This window comes from Elaeis guineensis, chromosome 10 (assembly GCF_000442705.2).
Source record: "Elaeis guineensis isolate ETL-2024a chromosome 10, EG11, whole genome shotgun sequence".
NCBI classification, from domain to species: Eukaryota; Viridiplantae; Streptophyta; class Magnoliopsida; order Arecales; family Arecaceae; genus Elaeis; species Elaeis guineensis.
Window position 1 is genome coordinate 23,671,586 of NC_026002.2, and position 21,023 is coordinate 23,692,608.

General features: G+C 35.6%; 1 protein-coding gene across 3 annotated transcripts; it reads right to left on the bottom strand.

Moving 5' to 3' along the window:
• Positions 1-897: 897 nt before the first annotated feature.
• LOC105059842 (probable LRR receptor-like serine/threonine-protein kinase At1g56130) lies at positions 898-17,651 on the bottom strand. 3 transcript variants are annotated; one of them, XM_010943301.4, is made up of 24 exons: positions 17,357-17,651; positions 15,667-15,850; positions 13,491-13,562; positions 8,561-8,632; positions 8,387-8,458; positions 8,151-8,222; positions 7,786-7,857; positions 7,627-7,698; positions 7,029-7,100; positions 6,792-6,863; positions 6,621-6,692; positions 6,438-6,509; positions 6,269-6,334; positions 5,834-5,899; positions 5,362-5,406; positions 5,206-5,270; positions 4,702-5,081; positions 3,811-4,012; positions 3,563-3,730; positions 3,344-3,462; positions 2,572-2,782; positions 2,022-2,253; positions 1,754-1,904; positions 898-1,479 (listed from the first exon to the last, which is right to left on the bottom strand). In XM_010943301.4, the coding sequence occupies exons 1-24, from the start codon at positions 17,541-17,543 to the stop codon at positions 1,090-1,092; spliced, it is 3,186 nt and encodes a 1,061-aa protein (XP_010941603.1). In that variant the 5' UTR covers positions 17,544-17,651; the 3' UTR covers positions 898-1,089. The 3 variants fall into 3 exon arrangements, with proteins under 3 accessions (XP_010941603.1, XP_073100244.1, XP_019711194.1); XM_073244143.1 differs by lacking the exon at positions 15,667-15,850 and having other exon boundaries at positions 17,357-17,489; XM_019855635.3 differs by lacking the exons at positions 13,491-13,562; positions 15,667-15,850; positions 17,357-17,651 and adding an exon at positions 8,839-9,047.
• Between the last annotated feature and the right edge of the window lie 3,372 nt (positions 17,652-21,023).

Here is a 21,023-nt window from a genome sequence, read left to right on the forward strand (position 1 = left end):
ACTTCTAATTACATACTTCTCCCGAATTGAAATACTCTGGATGCTATTAGAGCAATAATAGCTTGATCCTAGGAATCCATGGGATAGCATCCAAAGCAGAATTATCTTTCCTTTCCTTCTTCTAATTTTTTTTCAATCCTCAATTTTAAGTACTCACGCATTAATCTACTTTGCCAGCATCCTTTTCTTTGAGATTCAACACTGAGTGGGTGAAGGAGACAGCATCATGGATGCTGACTAGCTCTTTGCTGTCGGTGTTATATATTCAATAAAACGTAATTGTCCTCTGATCCTTTTTCTCATTAACAAATAATTCACAAGTCTACACAACCTGAGCAAAATCATAAATGATCTTCACAACATGTTCTTTATAAGCTTCAGTTAGTTATGCTTTTGCGAAAAATGAGAATTCATAAATCATGGAAAGATTTTTATAGGAGGTATAATGGAGAAGGAAGAAGCACTTCCGGTCAGCATCAATTGATTCCCTCTTTTGAAATATCATAAATAAGAACTACCCAGAATAAGCACTTCTGGTCAACATACATAGTGCTTGCTGATGGAATATCTATGACAAAACATGCAATGAGATAGTAGTACATCACGAAGAATTAATTCTAATAAAAAATAAGTAATGGCAGAATGCTCTCTGTATTGCCTTATAATAGTTGAGTGCATCAAACAAGGTATAGAAGTTGCACTAGGAAAAATGACTGAACTTTCAGGATGCTATGAACAAAAACCATGAAAATATGAGATGGCCCAAGGAAAGACAGAAGCTTGCTTTTGTGTTGAAGATCCAGAAAAGAGAAGAAAACCTAAAATAATGTGAATGAACACTGGAGGGTTTGGAGAAGTTGACAGGATTGGTGAAAAAAGTTTCACAAGCCTTAAGTATGATACTGGAAATATGATTTTGATAATTGGAAGTTGTATATATATACACACACGCGCACACAAAAAAATATAATACTGGAAATATGATTTTGATATAGACATAAGTATCAGGGTTTGCTGGTTCTTACTGGTTCTTTCTTAAGATTTGCTCCAACAAAAGCATCAGGATATAGGATAACAGACGTGCAACAATCACCTTCCTTCACTAATGCTCTCATCCATCAGTAGTTGGGAGGGAGAAGATTTGCTGCATATTTCTTGTGATGTGCTTCCATTTGATGGCATGCTAACTTGGCTATTTGTAGGTCTTAGTGTTGAGGTTCCAGAGAAGTAGTCACTGGCAACGCTGCTGCTAACATCAGTCCATCCCGTTAAGTAACTAGGCTTCGTTATGACCTCACTCACTTCGATGTCTCCTACCAACATCGCCACCACCCTTGACATGGGCGGTCGCAGCATTGGTGTTGCTTGGGTGCAAAGAAAAGCCACATTGATAACTCGAGCAGCCTCTTCCTTGTTGAAGGATGTAAGTTTAGGGTCTACCATTTCCAACTCATGCTTGTTTTCAAGCAGATACCAAGCCTGTGAAATAACAATTCATGAGTGTTAGGAGAGATACTTCCTCAAAGATTCAAACATCCAAAATTTGAATACATGATCATCGGTTACTTTAAAAGAATTGTTGATTTGCCAAATCAAAGCAATAATTTAATTAGTTGGATATGGGACCATTACGGAATTCTCTTGGTAAATGCGGTGTGGTTGCCTTTAAGAATGCCAATTACAGAGAAATTAATATACAATAGCAAATCATGATCATAAGATTCTTGTAAGTTAATTAAATTTATCAACATACCCATTCAAGAAGATAGACCTTCTCTCCACTGAGGCTTGAATCCGAATTAGGCCGTCCACAAAGAATCTCGAGTGCGACAACCCCAAATGCAAACACATCAGCCTTTTCTGTAAGATGCCCTCTCATGGCATACTCTGGTGCGAGATAACCACTTAATCAAACAACATATGCTGTTAGTTAGTGTCCAAATATATATAGTAAATGACAAACATATAAATGATAGCTTGTTAAGTAAAATAACTTTAGTGGAAAGAACAGTGGTTCTTACATTGTACCAGCGACTCTTGTGCTAATGTGAGTTTTCTTGTCATCATAGAGTTTAGCTAGACCGAAATCTGATATCTTTGGGTTTAGGTCAGCATCAAGAAGAATGTTACTGGCTTTGACATCTCTATGGACGATACGCACACTTGATTCCTCATGCAGGTATGCTAGACCTCTTGCTACACCCAAACATATTTCAAAGCGTTTAGGCCAATCAAGGTGCAAATTACTGTTCCCTGCAACAAGACCACAATCATGTATATGAATTCTGAAATTTGGACACTGAAAAACATGAAAGAATGATGGATTCGATCCGATGATTCAACTTATATGACACTTGCAATGGATGTTTCATGATCAGTATGCAAAGCCATTTACCAAAAAGATTTATGATCTGTACATGTGTAAACTTTTATGAATCTTTAACAGATCTATATATATCTGTTTTGGGCAATCCTATGTGGATTGCGTAACCCATTGTCTAAATATCTATACAGAAGTTTTGGAGCCAAGAAAATGAAAAATGTTGAGTGATCAAGTCTACCAAAGCATACCGAAGATTGCTTGGTCAAGGCTTCCATTTTCTAGGTACTCATAAACCAAGAGACGCCTGTCACCCTCAATACAGCAACCATACAATTTCACAAGGTTCCGGTGTTGTACTGCAGATATAGTTGCAATCTCTGCCATGAATTGGCGCTTTCCTTGGTGAGATGTTGCTGAAAGTTGCTTTACAGCCACGATTCTCCCATCAGACAGTTTGCCCTACATAAAAAATTGAGTCAATATATGGTTGTGATCAATATTAATGCTAAAATTATTTTTGTCCTCTATCTTACAATGACTAGTAGCAGGCTGTGTAATTGCTAATGAGGAACAGTAATCAAAAGTGCAGCAAGAGAAAGCATGGATGCACCCATTTGGCCCAAGGATCTAGAAAAATGGGGTAGACTGAACAACATGGATGATGAACCCCTTTTCTTTTTTGAAATTGTTTATAACATATTTAGAGGTTATAGTAGCAAAGTTTTATTGCTTTCAAAAAAGAGCAAAAGTAGCAGCTGGAAATTATAAAGTTTTGTGCAGTTGTATCTTCAATATCAATCTCCATGCAGTATTTCTCTAATATGTAGAGAAACAAAAATGCAAAAACAACAACAATGTTAAAATAGGCCCTTATATTTATGAAATTCTTGCATATGTTCTTCTGACCATTGTGTATTTCTTTATTTTCTGGATTTGAAAGAGAATCTTAAAATAATCAAATTAAGAGGCCAGTTGATGGTAAACTTTTTCCTATAACAACGAAATGGCAAACAGACTAACCTTAAATACAGGCCCAAATCCTCCCTCTCCCAGCTTATTTGAAGGACGGAAGTCATCTGTAGCAGCCCTCATTTCAGCATAACTGAAAGTGTCTGCTCTGGTGGTCATTCCTAACAACTCTGAAACATTTTGAAAGAAGCACAGAATTCACTACATTCATCAATTTCATTCACTTCTGATGCAAGTAACTGCTGATCCATACATAGCAGAAGTTTATACCTTCATCCTCCATGCTTAGCCTTCTTTTCTTCTGTCTCCATATGAAAGTTCCAAAAATAGCCAACAATCCTAAACCAGCCAAAGCAGCTACAATCCCCACAATCAAACCTGTATGTTTCTTGGTTGAACTCTTAGTTGGTAGTTTGTTAGGTACTGTAGGAGTGAAATCTGGAAAATATAATGAACAATTAGAATTTGGCAGCACAATGTTTTAAAACATTCATTATACAACCCATATAATTGAGCACCATGAGGAGAAACACTGATAGCTGAAACGGATGCGCCATAGTATCCTTGAGTAGGCACACAGCAAGTACCCTTTCCAGCCCAAAAGAAATGGAGTTCAAGGAAATTTTTGGTTACTGGAACTGTGAACTCCTTCACAACAGCTACGAAAGAGCTCCCACCAGCTTCTTTTCTTATATCAAAGTCCTTCTCTTTGAGAGCCCCCTAGAACATTAGAAAACAAATAATGTCAAAAAGAGTTAACCAGCATCAGGACTACACTAGATGTTCAAAAGTCCATTTTGATCAAAGTGTGCACTGTTGCCATGGACCTAAAGAAAAAAATTTGCAAACTCGTTCTCACAAAAACACACACATTCAAGAACAAGTTATATCTATGGTTGTGACAGCCCCATTTTAGGTTTTCCGCTGATTTCTATCAAATTCATGCATTCTGATTTCTTCTTCTGTTTGAATTTCTTTAACTGCAACTGGGATCATGGATAGAGCTTCAAATTCTCATATATATTAGAGTATTATAATGATTTTACAAAATGTCAATTGAAAAACCAATCACATAAATAAGGTGAAGCATAGCATAAAGGGCCACGATTTGTATAATAAAATTATGCACATTATTTGATTGAAACATTCAGAAACAATAAAAAAAATTTCTAGACCAGTACTGGATCAGTAATATAAAAATAACTAAATAAATAAGTGCGGGAAATCATACTAACAGAGTGATTCCTTTTTCATGGAAGTCTTGCACGCTCACAATGTTATGTAACGATTTATTATGATTCTAATTTTCATACAAAGCAGCTGAACACATGCTATTGTTTTTGTTATAGGCTTCCCCTGATCATAAAAAATTAGTGTAACTTAGGATGCGGTACATCTAATTCTCTTACCTGTATATAAATATCAAAAACCCTCCTTCCCACGCTCTTCCATGAAGGTGGATTGAGGTATGCAGTCTCAGCAAATTGTAGCTTTACGGTGTAATTTCCATTCTGAAGCCCAATGCCATAATATCTCAGGGATGATGGTGATAGCCTTGCAGTTTGAAACAATTCCGGATCCAGAGTATTTTCAAATTGAGATAAGATGCTAATTATATAGTTAGCATCTGGAGAGTCTGCAAAGCTTCCAACGCTACTAACACCCCAGTTAGTAGTGTCAGTCACATGGTATGACGCTGTGGTGACAGTGGCATTATCAATTTCATAAACAGTTCCATCAGAAGCTGTAATGGTTTTACTACCACCACAATTTATTGCAAAGGAAGAATCTGTAATCAAGTGAAAAGAAATATGGTAAACATGACTCTTTTTGGGTAATTATTTAGAGGATATGCTCTCTCTTTAACATAATTAAGAGCTGCAATGATGAACAATCAAAGGAATATAGCTTACAGATTGGAGAATCACGATAGCATGGCATGCCTCGCTGAAGGCAATTTAATCCTGAAGGCAAAACACTGCAAATGAAATGATTTTTGGTTACACTTGGGAATCAAATGGTTCTTACCATGAAATTTCTTACAGTGTGTGCTAAATAGTGGTAGCTACCTGCCGTTGGAACTATCAATTACGAAATTGTTGGCCACCAAGTTCCTGTAGAAAATACAGCAAAGGGACATTATTATCAGAAGATATAGGCATTATTTTCCACTTAATTAACACTATTAGCCTGTGATTATTTTGAGAAATAAAAAGTATCATGGTCTAAGGAAATAGTAAAATCTAATTTTGGCCAACAGCTGTTAAGCTGTTCAAAACTGGTGGTAACACAGGCATTACTACCATATTTCTCACAAAAAAGAGCTAACAATGTTCAAAGCTAGCCTGTACTTTTGAAATATAATGTTTTATTTTTCTTTCATTATGTTCGTGTGGAATTATCCTCCCTTATTCAAAAGAGTAAACAGAAATATGGTACAACTTTTTTCACGCTAATTGCAGGCTTTATGGCATCATATTCATATATATGCTCAAAATTTAGTTATAAAAGATTGACCCATATTAAAAATATGAAACGTACAGCTGCAATTTTTGTTGGCTAACCCAAGAAGGAAATTGTCCTGAAAGTTGATTGTATGATAAATCTCTGCAAAGAAAGACAAACTTTAGAGCCAATAATGCAAACCCTAGAGGAAGCAGAATATATCATCATTTGTCAAAAAACATTAAGCTCGCATATCTATATAACAATAAGGAAAACATGTTAAGCAAAAAAATAAATAAAGAAAAATAAAGAAAAAAAAACTGAAAGGAACAATCTTTCATTTCCCTCATTAAAAAGAAGGAAAAAGTGGGCAATCTTTCATCAGCCGAATGCAAGTTATAGTATGAAAAAACAAATACGACAAGCAGAAGAATTCTGTTCAACAGAATGAGTTAATTACTCTAAGACTCATGTAATAGAAAAGTTAGCCAACTTGCAGTGTTTCAGATGAAATGAACAAGATGCACATACATATTGCTAAGTGATGTGCTTTTTTGAGTCGGCAAATTTCCAGATAGGCTATTGTTCCCCAGAAATCTGTATGAAGATACATTATAATGAAAGTAGAAAAGTTAATTCGTTAGTTGAAACCTAATTGAAGGAATCAATCAATTATCTGTTTAAAGACAGACTTTCTTACAAGTAATTGAGTGAACTTAAATTGAAGAGTGATGGAGGGAGTTGGCCTGTAATGTTGTTGAAGCTCAAATCCCTGAAGAAGTGAGTAATAAGAATGACTACTATAAAAGTAATGAAAAAAAGTCACATAAAGATTGTCATGGGATTTGTTTAACTTAAATCATGTGCCCTAAAAAGCTCTTACAACTTCTGTAAATTTGTGTACTGTTCAAAGTTTGATGGAATAGTATCAGATATCTTGCTATTCCTTAAGATCCTGCAGAAGGAAAACATCATATGTCAGGATTCATTTAGAACACAATAAATTAAGTACAATATTGGATTTAAATTACTGATAAAAGCCATGTGGCCTTACAAGTTTGTCAAAGATGTCAAATTACCAATAAAGCCCAAAGAAGAGCTCCCATTTATTATATCACCTATCCTTCTGCATCATAAGATGAGTAGTTATCAGCTGAATAGTCATGATACTACCCAGGATGATGAATATCCAATAGCTGTAATATGCAAGGTGATTATAAGGCATCACACTGACATATTAATTGAAATCACAAAAAGATCTTATAGAGACCAGAAACTACAAGATACTTACAAGTCAGTCAATTTGACGAGATTAGAAAAACTTGAAGGAATTGGACCTTCAAAAGAGTTTCCTTGGAATCTCCTGCCAGATAAATTGCATCATTAGATAGTAATTCAAAATTATATATATATGTAAGCTATGCTTCTTGTAGCAAATTTCTTCCCACCAAACTTAAAAATTTAGATTAGATGGAATTCAATCGCATGTATTCTTTATGTGAGTGCAGTAACCTGTTTATAATTACACTAAGCTATACTTGTCATTGAAAATATGTGACGACTATCCAGTGATAAGAAAAATATTGATATATTTCAACATGTACAAGATGTAGTCTGAAACATCTTCAAACGCACGATGAATCCATCACCAATAATTTGCCCAGTAATTATGGAAAAGCAGGTACATCATGGCTTTGTCAGGATATATTCAGCATGCTTGGTGGATGAAATATGACAACGATTGCAAAGGCGTTCATTGCAGAGAAGACATCATGGTGTGTTGGAGTGAATTTTATGAATGAAAAAATAATGCCATGTATGTTCTCTTAGGAATAGGCGTGCAATATTAAAGAATGGCTAGTGAATATTGTACTAGTAATTAATCTTACAAAGTTGTTAGGTCTGTCCAGCTCCCAATAAACTCAGGTATTTTGCCTGTGAAACTGTTGTCCGATCCCCACCTGAAAATACAGCAAGGATTCTGTAAGGAACTTAATTTTGGCAACAACTAAATACTCAAAAATTATTTATTACTTATCCGGACTTACAGGATCTGCAAGCTTTTTAGTTTCGACAATGTGGATGGTAATTCACCACTGACTCCAGAACTATCCGTGTACCTGCATATAAGATAATAGTTTGATCATATTAAGTTTATATTCATTTTGTTTTGAGAGAAAGGAGGGAAGTGCTATCCAATGTAAATTGCCCAGGTCAAGTACTTGGCGATGCACCACCCAAAACAAACAAAGAACCTTCCTTAAGCAGTGCAGGGGTGTGACAGATGGGGCATCAGCCAGTTCACTTAAGTTTGTATTTTGTTGTCTATAATGGCACAAGAAAACCAGGAAAAGAAATGTGGTGCTTGTCTAAAACAAGATAATAAAAATTAAAGCAGTAATCAAAACTTAACCATTGTTGTAGACTTGTCAAGTTCCCGAGCTCTGGAGGGAGTGGACCACTAAAATTATTGGTACCCATGCCCCTGTAGAAAAGAGCAACAAGGAAACAGATTTAGCCCTGTCTGCTTTCTGTCAAGATAACATTAATCTTCAGAAAGAAATGCAATATAACCATGGTGTCATCACAATATAGAAGAACAAGGAAAAAAATAAAATTTATCAAGGATTAGAAGGAGAGATTGCTTACAGTGATATAAGATTCTGAAGTTTCCCAAGCTCCTTTGGTATAGGACCTGACAATGCATTAATCCCTACACTCCTAGTGATGTTTATGGGACCAGATAAGAAGAGGAAAGTTACCTTCAAAATTGACCCTTCTAAACCCCACCAAGAAATAGAAATAAAGAAATGAGAATCTTACAGGTATTGCATGGCAGTGAAATTTCCAATAAATGCTGGCAAGGGACCAGTCAAGTAGTTTTGAGCCAAATTCCTGTAATGGCAAAGTCCATCATGTTAGAAGCTGGTAACTTTCCTGGTACCTTAGGATTTCATCCCATCAATACTACCGCATCATAGTTTTTTCTTAGGATCTGTTTGAAAGGTTGGACCAAAAATTATATAAAATTAATGAGTTGAATCAGTGCAATCGATAAAATTATAATATTATAAACTGATTAGATCTATATTTATAAATACCAAAAAAATAATTTTGAACCGGGTCTGCTCAAATTCCAATTATTGTATAGAAGTTTCAGCCCAATCATCCCAACAATCCGACAGTGAGATATTTCTCCCACCGGTGTAGTTGGCCGCGGAAAAAAGCACCTCCGGAGTGATATGACCGAAAATTATATTATAACCCCACCGAATCACGGCCGTCCATCTAAACGCATCGCCAGCTGCACACCACGCGCATCGCACGTGCACACTACCCCACCTCTAATATAAATGATTCCCCGCATTCCCCCGTTTTTTACCGCCACACGCGTCCCAACGCGATGAAGCCGTGCTCCCCACCGCACGAGGCTGCCGGCGTGGGTCCGGCGGGGAGGCGGTGGACGGAGAGGGAGGAGGTGAGGCTGCTGAGAGCGGCGCTGGAGATCGCGGAGGAGGCAGCGGAGGCCTTCGACCCGTCCGTGCCCCTTTTCGGCCGGATCGCCCTGGCCCTCCGGGGATCTACCTTCACCGGCGAGGAGGTCCTCGCCAAGATCCGCGAGCTCCGGCGGAGCTACGAGGAGAAGCGCTCCAAGATCCGTGTCGGCGCCGCCGTGGGGGCCTTCAACACCACCTCCTTCGAGATCAGCAACCGGATCTGGGGCGCCGGTGCCGGCGCTGTGACCAAATTAAAGAGCAAGAACAAGAAGAACAAAAAGAAGAAGAAGAAGATCAAGAAGAAAAAGAAGCCAGTATAGGGTTTTGCTGGTGGTGGTGGTGTGGCGATCTTTTATATTTTGTATATAAAATATATATATAAATCTCTGCCTAGATCTTGCTAGGCTTATCTATATCTTTTTGATGTTGATCTCTTTTTCTTGCAAGTGCTTCGCTTTTGAGTTCTGATAGGATCTTGTGTTCTTTATTGGTTTTTTTTTATACATATATAAAATTTAATTCAGAATTTAGAGGTAGGAGTTTCGGCTTTATTATCTCGACTAATAAAATTTGAGATATTAATTAATGAATATAATAGTATCATGTTGACAAACCGTTTAACTTTTTATTTTTAATTAATAATTTTAAAATTAACATTTAAATTTTGGTGATATGTGAATTCTAAAATATTGATCAAGGTGACGAAAATTTTCTCTAATATTATGATGATTAAAATTAATCTATATATATATATATATATATATATATATATATTAAATGAGCAGCAGTTCAATCATATAGCGAAATATGTATATCTATGTTTCTGCTAGCAATTATATTGAACTTGATATATGTAGCAGTTTTGAATGCCCATAAGCAATCCGACTCTTTTGTTTGTGGATACTCGAGAGTGTTATATGTGTCTAATTCAATATCCGAATATAAAAATATATATTTGGTTATGTTCTTAGATTGCTATAAGAAAAAAAATTAAGGGGGCTGGATTTGGTGTGTAGCACCGTGTGGATTTTTTGCAACAACCTTCTCCCCGTGCTTCATCTTTAGATAGCCAGCGGGATATCGTTGGATGCGTGTACGTAGTTTAGACCGCAGCGGCTGCTGCGCCAATGGAAAGTGTCGGGACTGAGAAAGAATCCTTTCCTTTATTTTAATGATTTTTATCTTTTCTGGTACAGAATAAATTTTATTAAATATGGTAGTGGTGGCTATCTCCCGTACGTTGCACGAGGATTTAAAGAACCGAGTCTCTTTAAGGCAATCTGTACCTATGGAGAGGCAAACATATTGTGGACGTACCTGTGCATGAGATATATACGAGTTTAATTGAATATTATGTAGATATTAGAGTTCCCCGGAAACAGTTTTTATATTAAATTTAACATTGAGAGGGTGGAGAGATTCTGAATGTTCATGTTTACATGTGATGGTATAAGTTGTGGTCTCTAAAAACTGACGTTTCACCTACGTGTCTTCTATGAAATTCTACAATCGAGAACTCTTCGAGTGCTAAAACGGTAGTAATCGGCTTCATTTTTTTCATTTCATGACAATTATTATAAAGAATTTTACTAAATATAAGAGATGATCGTTTTCAAATGAGAGATCGATTGGTTGATGTACCGATGCATGCTTTAGGATGTATAGAGCGGGATCTGAACATCATTAGCACTCATGAATCATGATGGGATCAACCAGATTAGTCTCTACTGCTCCTCAGCAACTATCTTACGTGCATGTACAATGTATGGGTTTCTTAAATTTGCAGCTATTTTATGTGCACGTACAATGAATGGATTCCTACAAATATTTCGAAAGATGATCCTATTCCATGTATATTTGATTTTTTCTATTTACAAAAAAAAAAACCTGTCATGTTTTTAAGTTTATGGAATTTGTTGTCTTTTTTTTTCTTTGGATTGAAAAAAAAAGGAAAACGAGATACATGGTCTCCCCACAAGCATCTAGTGACCCCAAGAGTTTGTGTCATATATAATTAAAATGGCACAAATATCCCAGGTGGTTGAAGGTCACCATATTTGTCTTTCTTTACCAATATCTGTATAATGTTCTTTAGCAAGTACTAATAATTTGGATCCTCTAGTGTGCATATTTTGTACAGTATATAATTATGTAAATTAGGATAGCTACTACATCACTCATCTCAGAAACAGAGAATTCTTATATAATTTCTCAATCACACATTAGAGAGACCAACGGAGAGCATTTCGTTGGTGTGTAAAACATGCAAGATTTAGAAATTGTGTCAGAGCCCTCTATATCTAAGAGATGAGCGGTGAGGTGCTACCTAGGTATTCACCATTCTAATAAATAAGCACATCCTCCTAGTGATAGCTCTCTAGCTAATAAAGAATAAACAAGATAAATATCTTCGGTGTGCATCATCTAACTATCTAGAAGTATGAGTTATATATATTAGTAATGACCAACATATCTAGGATGGTTGGAGATGTGGCATGTATCCCAATTTTCTTCGACTAATACAATATCTTTTAATAAACACATATTTTCACAGTAACTCTTTAACTAATAGTGTAAAAAAAAGATAGAAAACAAATAGATAAATCAAAAAAACCCATATTTATCATATACATATACTCTAAATACTTACATATTAAAAAATATATACTCTACACGATCATGACATCAATCATCTATCAAATACTCCTCCCTTTTGATTAACCAAATGTGAGACATGCGCCATGCTTCTTTGAACATCTAATGAATTTTTCTCTACAATTGGTATTGCAATAGAGAGATTATAATAAAAAAATGGGGAAGGATAAACCTCTTATTTATTACCCTTTTTTTGCTTTTGGTAACAATATTTTTTGATGGGAGCTTTAAAAATCAAATTATAGTTAAAGTAAGTAACACCAATTTTTTCAAAAATAATAAAAATTTGCAGCTATTCTTCAATTGTTCTAAAGACTAAAGAGTTGTATGAGCTTGATCATTAAAAAATACAGCTAATCAATGACCTTATACTCCTCTCTTCTGTTCAAGTAATCGATATGACTGGGTTACACCTAGCTATTTCAGGTCACCTGTGTATAAGGTTTTCATCTCTGTCCATATTGATATCAAGCAACTCTTAATATTAAATGTATATACATAAATACACACACACACATATATATAAAATAAAGTTCAAGACCCTATTTTATTCATTGATATAAATTGATGAAATCCTTGAGATCAATATGATATATTCATATTAACCGATGTTTGGTCTGAAAATATCATTGAGATCTTAAAAACTCTTGGTTTTCCCAAAATTCCCTGTGGTTTATGTGGATCGAGATAAATCAAGAGCTAGGTTCATCTAGGTCTCGGTCACTTACTCCGATAACCAATGCATTATGATTTGAAAAATTTGCCCATCAATACTAACTTAACCATAACCAATATATAGAGATTTAAAATTTAATAGCCAATCAATTTTTGATAAGTAATTGGGTGTAGTACTTGTTGGTTGTTGATCATGTTAAATGACATCAAGGCATTGGCTTGTTAGGCAATATGGTCCATCCAAACTAATAAATGACAGCAAAATTTGAGACCAGGATCTTGGTATAAATTGTGATGTCAATTATTAATTAGGGCTATCAAACAAATTAATTAGCTCAAGCTCTACCAAAGCTCGACTTGAGAAAATCTCAAATCAAGCTCTAAAACCAAATAAGTGAAGCTTGAACTAGGAAAAATAGGTTCGAACTTAATTTCAAATCGAACAAAATTGATCCAAATCTATAAGATTTGAATATATTTATGTTATATATAGATAATGGACTATTAGATCAAGATTTAGTTAATGTCTTATATTTATTTTTTGAATCAAATAAATGTTACATAGGCTTGAAATCATACTAGAGTCCAACTATATATAGTTCAAGCTTGAATAGAACCTGATTCAAGTTTGGATTATCAAGCTGCTCAATTTGGCTTGGTGTTTGAGATTAAATTCAACTTGAGCTCGAAATAATGGCAAACAAATCAAACTTGATTCAAATTCAAGCTTGAAATTAATTTCAAACCAAGTTTGATTAGAGCCAAGCTTGAAACTTGGCTTGATTGTACCTGTGCCACCGGGTCCATGATCTCTTGATTATCAGTTTCAAGATTGCTCAACACTAAAGGGTAGACAATCTAAATTATATCTTAGAAAAAAGAAAAAAAGAATCTAACTTGTAAGAGAGGTGAGCAAGCGAGCTTACAAATTGAAAAGGTAAGTGAGATTTTGAAGCTCCTCTGGTATTGGACCGACCACATCCAAGGCATATACTTTCCTGAAAAAACGCAAAAGCTTCAATGTGAAATTATAAAGAAGCAATACTGCTAGAGGACCAAAAAATAGTAATAGCTTGACCATCTAATTTTTTGCTTCTTGATACATGCCTCCTCTCATATATTTTTTTTTCATGTGCATGTATATATGCATCTGCATGCCTCTGCATGCATGTATGTGCATCTACATGCATGTATGTGCATCTGTATGTGCACGCACCTTCTCATGCATGTGCGTGTGTGTGCGCGCACGTGCGTGCGTGTGTTTGTGTGTGCGTGCATGCATGTGTATGTATACTTGAGCATATGCATATGTGAATCAGGAGGCGGTTTTAAGTGTTTGTCCTGAAATTCTAGATAAATACATTGAAAGCAAACTGATTAGCACAGCCATAGATAGATCTTAATCATCGCATGCCAATACTAAGTAACCTAAAAGATTATCATATAATAACGTAGGTTGCCCGGATTTACGTTCTCCGGGTTTCAGTGGGATAGTATAAAAGAAATAAGATGCAAGTGATCATGAATTGTCAAATAAGACGGGAAGCATCCCAGGTATGCTTGCCATGCCCTAGAAATAGTTAAAAGGGCCTCTGAGTTAGGAGGAGAGCATGCAGGAATCCATCTAGCTTTTTTTTTCCACTCAATCACATTTAGAGGGCGTTTGGTTCGTAATCGGAATCATAATAAGAATGGGAATCGGAATAGCTTGGAATCGGAATTGGAATGGCCAAATCCTCCGAAGCGTTTGGTTGGTGACCGAAATCGAAATCAAAATTAAAATTGGAATGAAAAATTGAATCTATAGAAGAGAGTAGAGATTGAGTTCTATATAAATTGACCAATTCCCATTCCATCCTGGAATCGGAATCGGAACGGGACTCCTCCTAATCAAACGGTTAGAATGGAATCACCCATTCCGATTCCAATTCCAAACCTCCACTCCCCCCAACCAAACACCCTCTTAGGGTGGCTGAGTCCTATACCGATGAACGAGATCATAACGCATTGATCAAGATCTCATAATATAAAAAATGTCTAAGGTCCTATGATGATGTCGATCATATGAGAGTTAGGGGTGGGTAACCGGTTTAACCAACCAAATAAAGAGCCCAAAAATAGCATGGTAAACTTAATCAATCAACACACAAGAAAGATAATCCAATTAACATTTTTATGCGAGTGGGTGAAATAAAGTTAGTTACTTGAGCTTTCTTTTCTCTCTTTACTTTTTTTTTTATTATTTTTTCACATCTTATCTCACTAACCCTTAGAATGTCAATCAAATAAATAATTGTAAGCTGTTGTTATTTGATTAGGAAATACTTATCAAAGAAATTAATCTATTTTTCTCTCAGCTAACTACTCATATCCAAATGCAGCCTCAAGGTCCCAATTGACAATATGGCATGCTATACTGGCATTACGTACCCAATCAAATAAGATAAATGACATACATTGCAAGGTCTATCTTGGTGTCATGTGCTCTCACCTATATATATATATATATATATATGAAGGCCATGCCAAAGGATAGGATCAGTTGTATCCTTTGTGAAAGAAGGCTTCACCTTCAACCAAAAAATAAAAGGATTCATCTTCTTTCGCATGAATCAACCATTGAATCATCCACTGATCACTTTGAGATATATACAGGTGGATGAATGATAGAATTGGGAGTGCTTTGAGAACTGTGTGGTGGGTGATCCAACAGTGGATTCTTGTAGAGGAAGGTGAACTTAAGGGCTCATGACCGGCGTGCCCCTTCAGCCATCAAAACTAATTCAAAACCCTCCTTTGGTCGTGAATTAGATCGATCTCTACAAGGAAAAAACAAAACAGAAAGTACAGCACTATTATAGTGCCAGTTGCCCTGATGTACACCAAACCTAATCAATATCAGAGGTGCAGAAGGTTAAATAAGCCAAAGCCTGACATCACTATACTTTGAATCCCACCAATCCACATGCAAGCTTGCAATAAAATATTCTCAGAATAAGATTAAGTTTCCAAACTTTATTATTATTATTATTCATACTTTTATTGATAAAAGAATATTATTGATTTCTCTAAAATATTTAAAATTAAGGAAGAAAGCCATACAATTGGGTGATGTGGCATGTCGTGTTGTTATTGTAGCTGCAATCACATTTGATGAAAGGGTTTAAACTGGTATCGTCGAAGCGGGTGGTGTCGGTGGCAGCTCCACTGCACGGCTCGCCACTAATGTTCCAAGCCGCTGATGCCGTCTTTCCCCACCTTCCCAAAATCGTATTCAACGCTCGCACTGCACCCACATTGCTCACATTAGCACAAACCAATATGTCCAAGCAAAGGTGCACCACTTGTTTGTGGACTGAGATTACTTATTTAAACAGGGATTGAAGGGTGCTAATCTGACAATATCACATAGCTTGGATTTCTAAAATATATCAAGGATCAATAAGATTAATGATCGGACCAAATGCACATGCTCGATGGTGGACCAATCCAACCACAAAGGGCCTTCATGGCTTCTTTTTCCTTGTGCATGTTCTTTTGTGGCTGGATTTGTCCACTGTAGAGCTCGTTTGACCTAATAATTATCCAATGCCAATAATTTCTCGAGTTGGTGCTTTTGGGATCCATTTTCTATGTTTAAGTTTAAATCATTATTAATGCCATTTACAAAAGAAAATAAAGCCCTCCAAGTTGAGTGCCGCCTAATAGGACTAAGGAATTAATCCACTTGGTGTTGTACCAAAAAAGGAATCGACTTGATAGGTGAAATGTCGCATCTAGCTACACTGATGACTAAACTTTTATTAATTTAATAATAATATTGACATGTTAGAACCAAGTATTTTAAGTGCTCTTGCTTGCTTATGGTTGAAATATCCATGCTGACATGGATGTGAGTGGAAAGAAAAGTTCAAAGCCATTAAGTATATATTTAAGTTATGAAACCACATGATATATAATTAATTTATAAGTGGAATATTATTATGCCGGCAAACTTGACACCATTTTTGAGCGAACAAAAGGGCAAATTTCATGGTCAAATCGCAAAAGGCATTGAAGGAGAAGCAGCAGGTACACTTTTCATTAGAGTTTGAAAAGTTAGCCATGTTTATTTTTATTTTGACAAAAAGAAAGCTGTTATTTTTTGAGGTTATCTTCCTCGTGGCACTGCTAGCATTATTGATCGTCCTATTCATTACCACCCACCCACACTTTAAACAAGTTCCTTTTAACCCTTTCTAACCTCAATAGATGTACCTAAAATTCGAAGGATGTCGATGGTGTGATAATTACATATAAACTACATTAAAACTTGGATGTTTATCCAGTCTAGAGAATGTAGTTATCATACACATTTTTGTGGGATTTTTACTCCTTTGGGTTCCATGAATAGATGGCACCAGTAAAGGGTTAAAAAAAAATGGAATTTTATTCAAGGTGTTAGAGCCGAAAAAATAGTTTCTCCCATTAAATCAGGTAGCATCTGGATCTCTTGACAGGACTGAGAAAATACACACAAATAGATCGGATGGATAGATAGATAGAAAGAGAGAAAGACAGAGAGAGACTCGGTCTAATCATTTTTTTCTCAGGGAAATCTAATGAAATCATTTGATATCAATTGATATCTTCCACTATCAATAATTCCTTTTTTTTTTCTTTCTTTTTTGAGTGTCTCTATGATCATCACTTCCCCACAGAACCGTAATTATACTACTAGAAAAGCTGAGATTAATCCATAAGATGATGAAAGATTTTGCAAGAAGAATGTTTCCTTCGAAGGCAGACTTACCTTCAGATGGATCTGTCTTAGCTTGAGCTGTCGCTCTCGTCGCAAGGAGGAATAAAGCGAGGATGAAGAACCATCGGAAGGCTTGCAACTGAGTGCTGGTTGGAGACCTTGACACCACCATCTTCTCTCCCTTTGATGGAGAAATCTTAGCCCAACGCCTATAGAGGGGCTCGCAGGCATATATCATCTTTTGGTTTTTCTTCTTTCTTATGAGAAGGTGACGAGGTGGGGGAAAGAATCTACCTAACTCGGCCTACAACTTGCTTAGGAGACACAAACACATGGTGATGCAAGTGGAGCTACATTTCTTAAGCACATCGATGACGAGTGATCGATTTTGTTTGTATCCACTACAGTCAATTCCATGGTCCCAAGCTGGAATGATTATATTGAAGGGTTCAATGCCTCAAGTGGCCTGTACGAAGGAGACGGGGGGAAGAGGGGGTCTCTGCTCCATTATTTTGAAGGGTTCAATGCTCCTAGTCGCTTGCCTGAGGGGTACAGGGGCTGTATCTTTCATGTGAAAGAAGGATGCACCTCCCGTCGTTTGCACAAATCCGCTGCTGGATCGTGCAATGGCCACTTCAAGATCAGTGTAGATGGATGAATGAAAAAATTTGAAATATTTTAAAATCTATGTAATACGTGATCCAACGGTCAATATCATCAAAAAAGATTAATTATTCTTTCATACAGAAGATAACCGGAACCCGATAACCTTAGCCACTAAATGTGAATTGTCTTCGATATTATAGATTTTATTTTGGCACAAGAAATCACTTAGTTCTTCCCTTTTTAGAACGTATCGATTTTTGATGTTCGTTATTTAGTCCTGTGCTATTAAACTCACATTCTCCTTTCGAAAAAAAAATATTTTTTCACTCAAATCCGATCAAGTCTAGACCAGACAATGGATGCTTTTTATTGATGATTTGAGCTATTGAATATGATTTACTACCTATAAACTGTTTATGTACCAAAAATCTTGTGATTACAAGTGCGAATGGATCGAAACGGATTGGGTCATGATGACCCTGATTCAACCTAATTCCTTGCTCGGATCATAATACTAGATCCAACCCAACCCAATAGAAATTAAACCAGGTCCATGGTCAAAATTTTCTATTCAAAAGATCATTTGGATCGGCTTGGATCTATGTATAACTCAGCTCAAATACAAAAAATTTGGATCCGAATTATATCTATATCATATTCAGGTCAAACGTAACCGACTATATTTTAGTTATCACAAAACCAACTACTATTAATCATATAAAATAGATAATAAATAATATTATTCTCAAAATAAATTAGGATACAAAAATAGTTGGAAATCTATTTTTATGTTAAAAGTATTGATCATACAAGTCTTAAATCACAACTTGGAGAGTCAAACGACTTCCAACGCCCATTGTATACCAAGTTCGGATCGGGTCGGATCATAGCATAAAAAATCCAAAATTGACCTAGAAATTAAAAGGGTCGTATTAGAATTCAGTAAACCTAAATCCGATCTAACAATAGAATAGATCCAATTTTAGAACCTAACCCGGTCCGATGGATCCTTTAAAATGGGTCGGATCGAATCTAAGTGACTTTAGTCATAGATCAACCCAATCCGTTTGCAGCCTTGTGATTTAAGACCCTTAACCTATATGTCTAGTTAAAAAAATATATAGTATTTCAAAATTTTAAATTATCTAATTTTTGATCAGTTTATGCAAAAGCTAATAATCTCCAAGTCACATGATTTTTTTTTTCTGTGAGCAATCTAATGGCTTGAGTTATCAATAGGGATCCTAAAGTTCATCTTGATCCAACCAAAAACTAAATTCGAGTAAAGATTCACTTGAGTATAGCCAAGTATCTCTCTCTATATATTCTTATATATATACATATATACGTACATATACAATATATATACATAATATATACACATGCATACATACATACACACACATACATACATGTACATAGAGAGAGAGAGAGAGAGAGGTAGGCTTAGCTACATGACTCAAGTGGATCTCTACCTGAATCCAATCAGTTCTAGATCAAATGGTAGAGGTTCCATGTTGGTGATCCGAGCAACCAGATGTGATCTACTATCCGTAAGTTATTTACGAAAATATATAATTTAGAGACCTCTAACATATGTATCAAGTATTAAAAAATATGTAAGATAAATTATGTTTCTAGTCTCTGAACTAAGTTTGATTTTCTTAAAAGATCTCTAAAATATAAAAAACTAAAGTTTAATCTCTGTACTTTCTGAACTATTTTAATGTGATCTTTTCTCCTGATTTCGATCACTTTCTCTCATCGAAAATCTCAGTTGGCGATAATTGATGTTTATGTGATGAAAAACATCTGACAAAAATGAGATGGCATAGACGACGTGGCATACAAGTGATGACATAGCATAATAAATGAAATTTTATTTTGATGATGTGGCATCTAATGTGAAATTTTTTAAAAGTGTCCAATCACTAAGTGACACGTCAACACTCACAAGTGACACGGCATGGGTAATGATGTGGCTCCTACTATAAAATTTCTCAAAACTATCTAATAATTGAGCGACATTCAGCACTCAGGTGACACGACATCTACTGTGAAATTTTTTGAAAGTATCCGATCAATAAGTGACACATCATCACTCATGGTGATGGGGCATGGATTGTCACGCCCCAAATCCGGGACATAACACGGCCATGCTACCGAGGGATGGAGCCCACGATAACACGAAGCCAATTCATCATAATCATCTAAAATCCGTCAAATAAAAAGATTTAATTCTATTATTCATCAAATAATCGAACCAATATGGGTTCAGAGCATCTAAATCCAAAAGCAAGTACTAACCCGAATCTCAACATTCATAAATAACTACAAATTCATGATTATAAAATAAATTAAACTTCTGTTGTCAAATTTTTCAGCTTGCTATGCCGATCTTCAAGCTTGAATTCTTTTTTGCCGATCCTAACCTTATTTCTCTGTTCAAACAAAAAAGAAAACAAAAAGAATATGAGCTACACTAGCCCAGTAAGTAGAACTTGCACTTCCTTATTGGATCAAGCATAGGTTTTTCATGATAATGCAATATTTAGAAAATAACAGATAATACAAAATAAAGCATTTCATAGAGCATGTAACAAAACAAGTTTTAAACCCATCATGCATGCATAAATCATGTATATTTCACAATCATGAATCGTAAATCATTTTCATCATGTATTCATGTCATATTTCAAAACATTGCTCACAGATATTCGTGCTAAGATCACTATTATACCCGTGACAGGGCCATGTTTCTTAATCGACAGAGTTCTTAATTCATGTGCCAACTTTATACCCGCTGGCAGGGCCATGTTTCGTGTGGATGCTAGCTCCGGATGTCGACCTTCCCGAAGGGATTCATTCATAGCCATCTGAGAGCCTTTGAAATCATTATATCTTTTTCTTAAAGCATACATATACATAAATGAAAAAACAATGAAATTCATGTTTCATAATCATGCATTTTCATAAGACATATTCATGAAATCAATGCTCATAATAAAACATGCTTTTTCATATCACATATGCCGATCCTTATTTTATGAAAAATTATGATTTCATCAATAGCAATTCTTTGCATAAAAACATGATCATTTAAAAATAAATA

What these genes read in the sequence shown, in the direction of transcription:
- LOC105059842 (XM_010943301.4), bottom strand. Translation starts at nt 17,543, where the DNA reads ATGATATATGCCTGCGAGCCCCTCTATAGGCGTTGGGCTAAGATTTCT. An exon ending in CCTTGACCAAGCAATCTTCG is followed by an intron (nt 2,254 to 2,571) that starts GTATGCTTTGGT and finishes GTCTTGTTGCAG; the next exon opens with GGAACAGTAATTTGCACCTT. An exon ending in ACAAGAGTCGCTGGTACAAT is followed by an intron (nt 1,905 to 2,021) that starts GTAAGAACCACT and finishes TGTTTGATTAAG; the next exon opens with TGGTTATCTCGCACCAGAGT.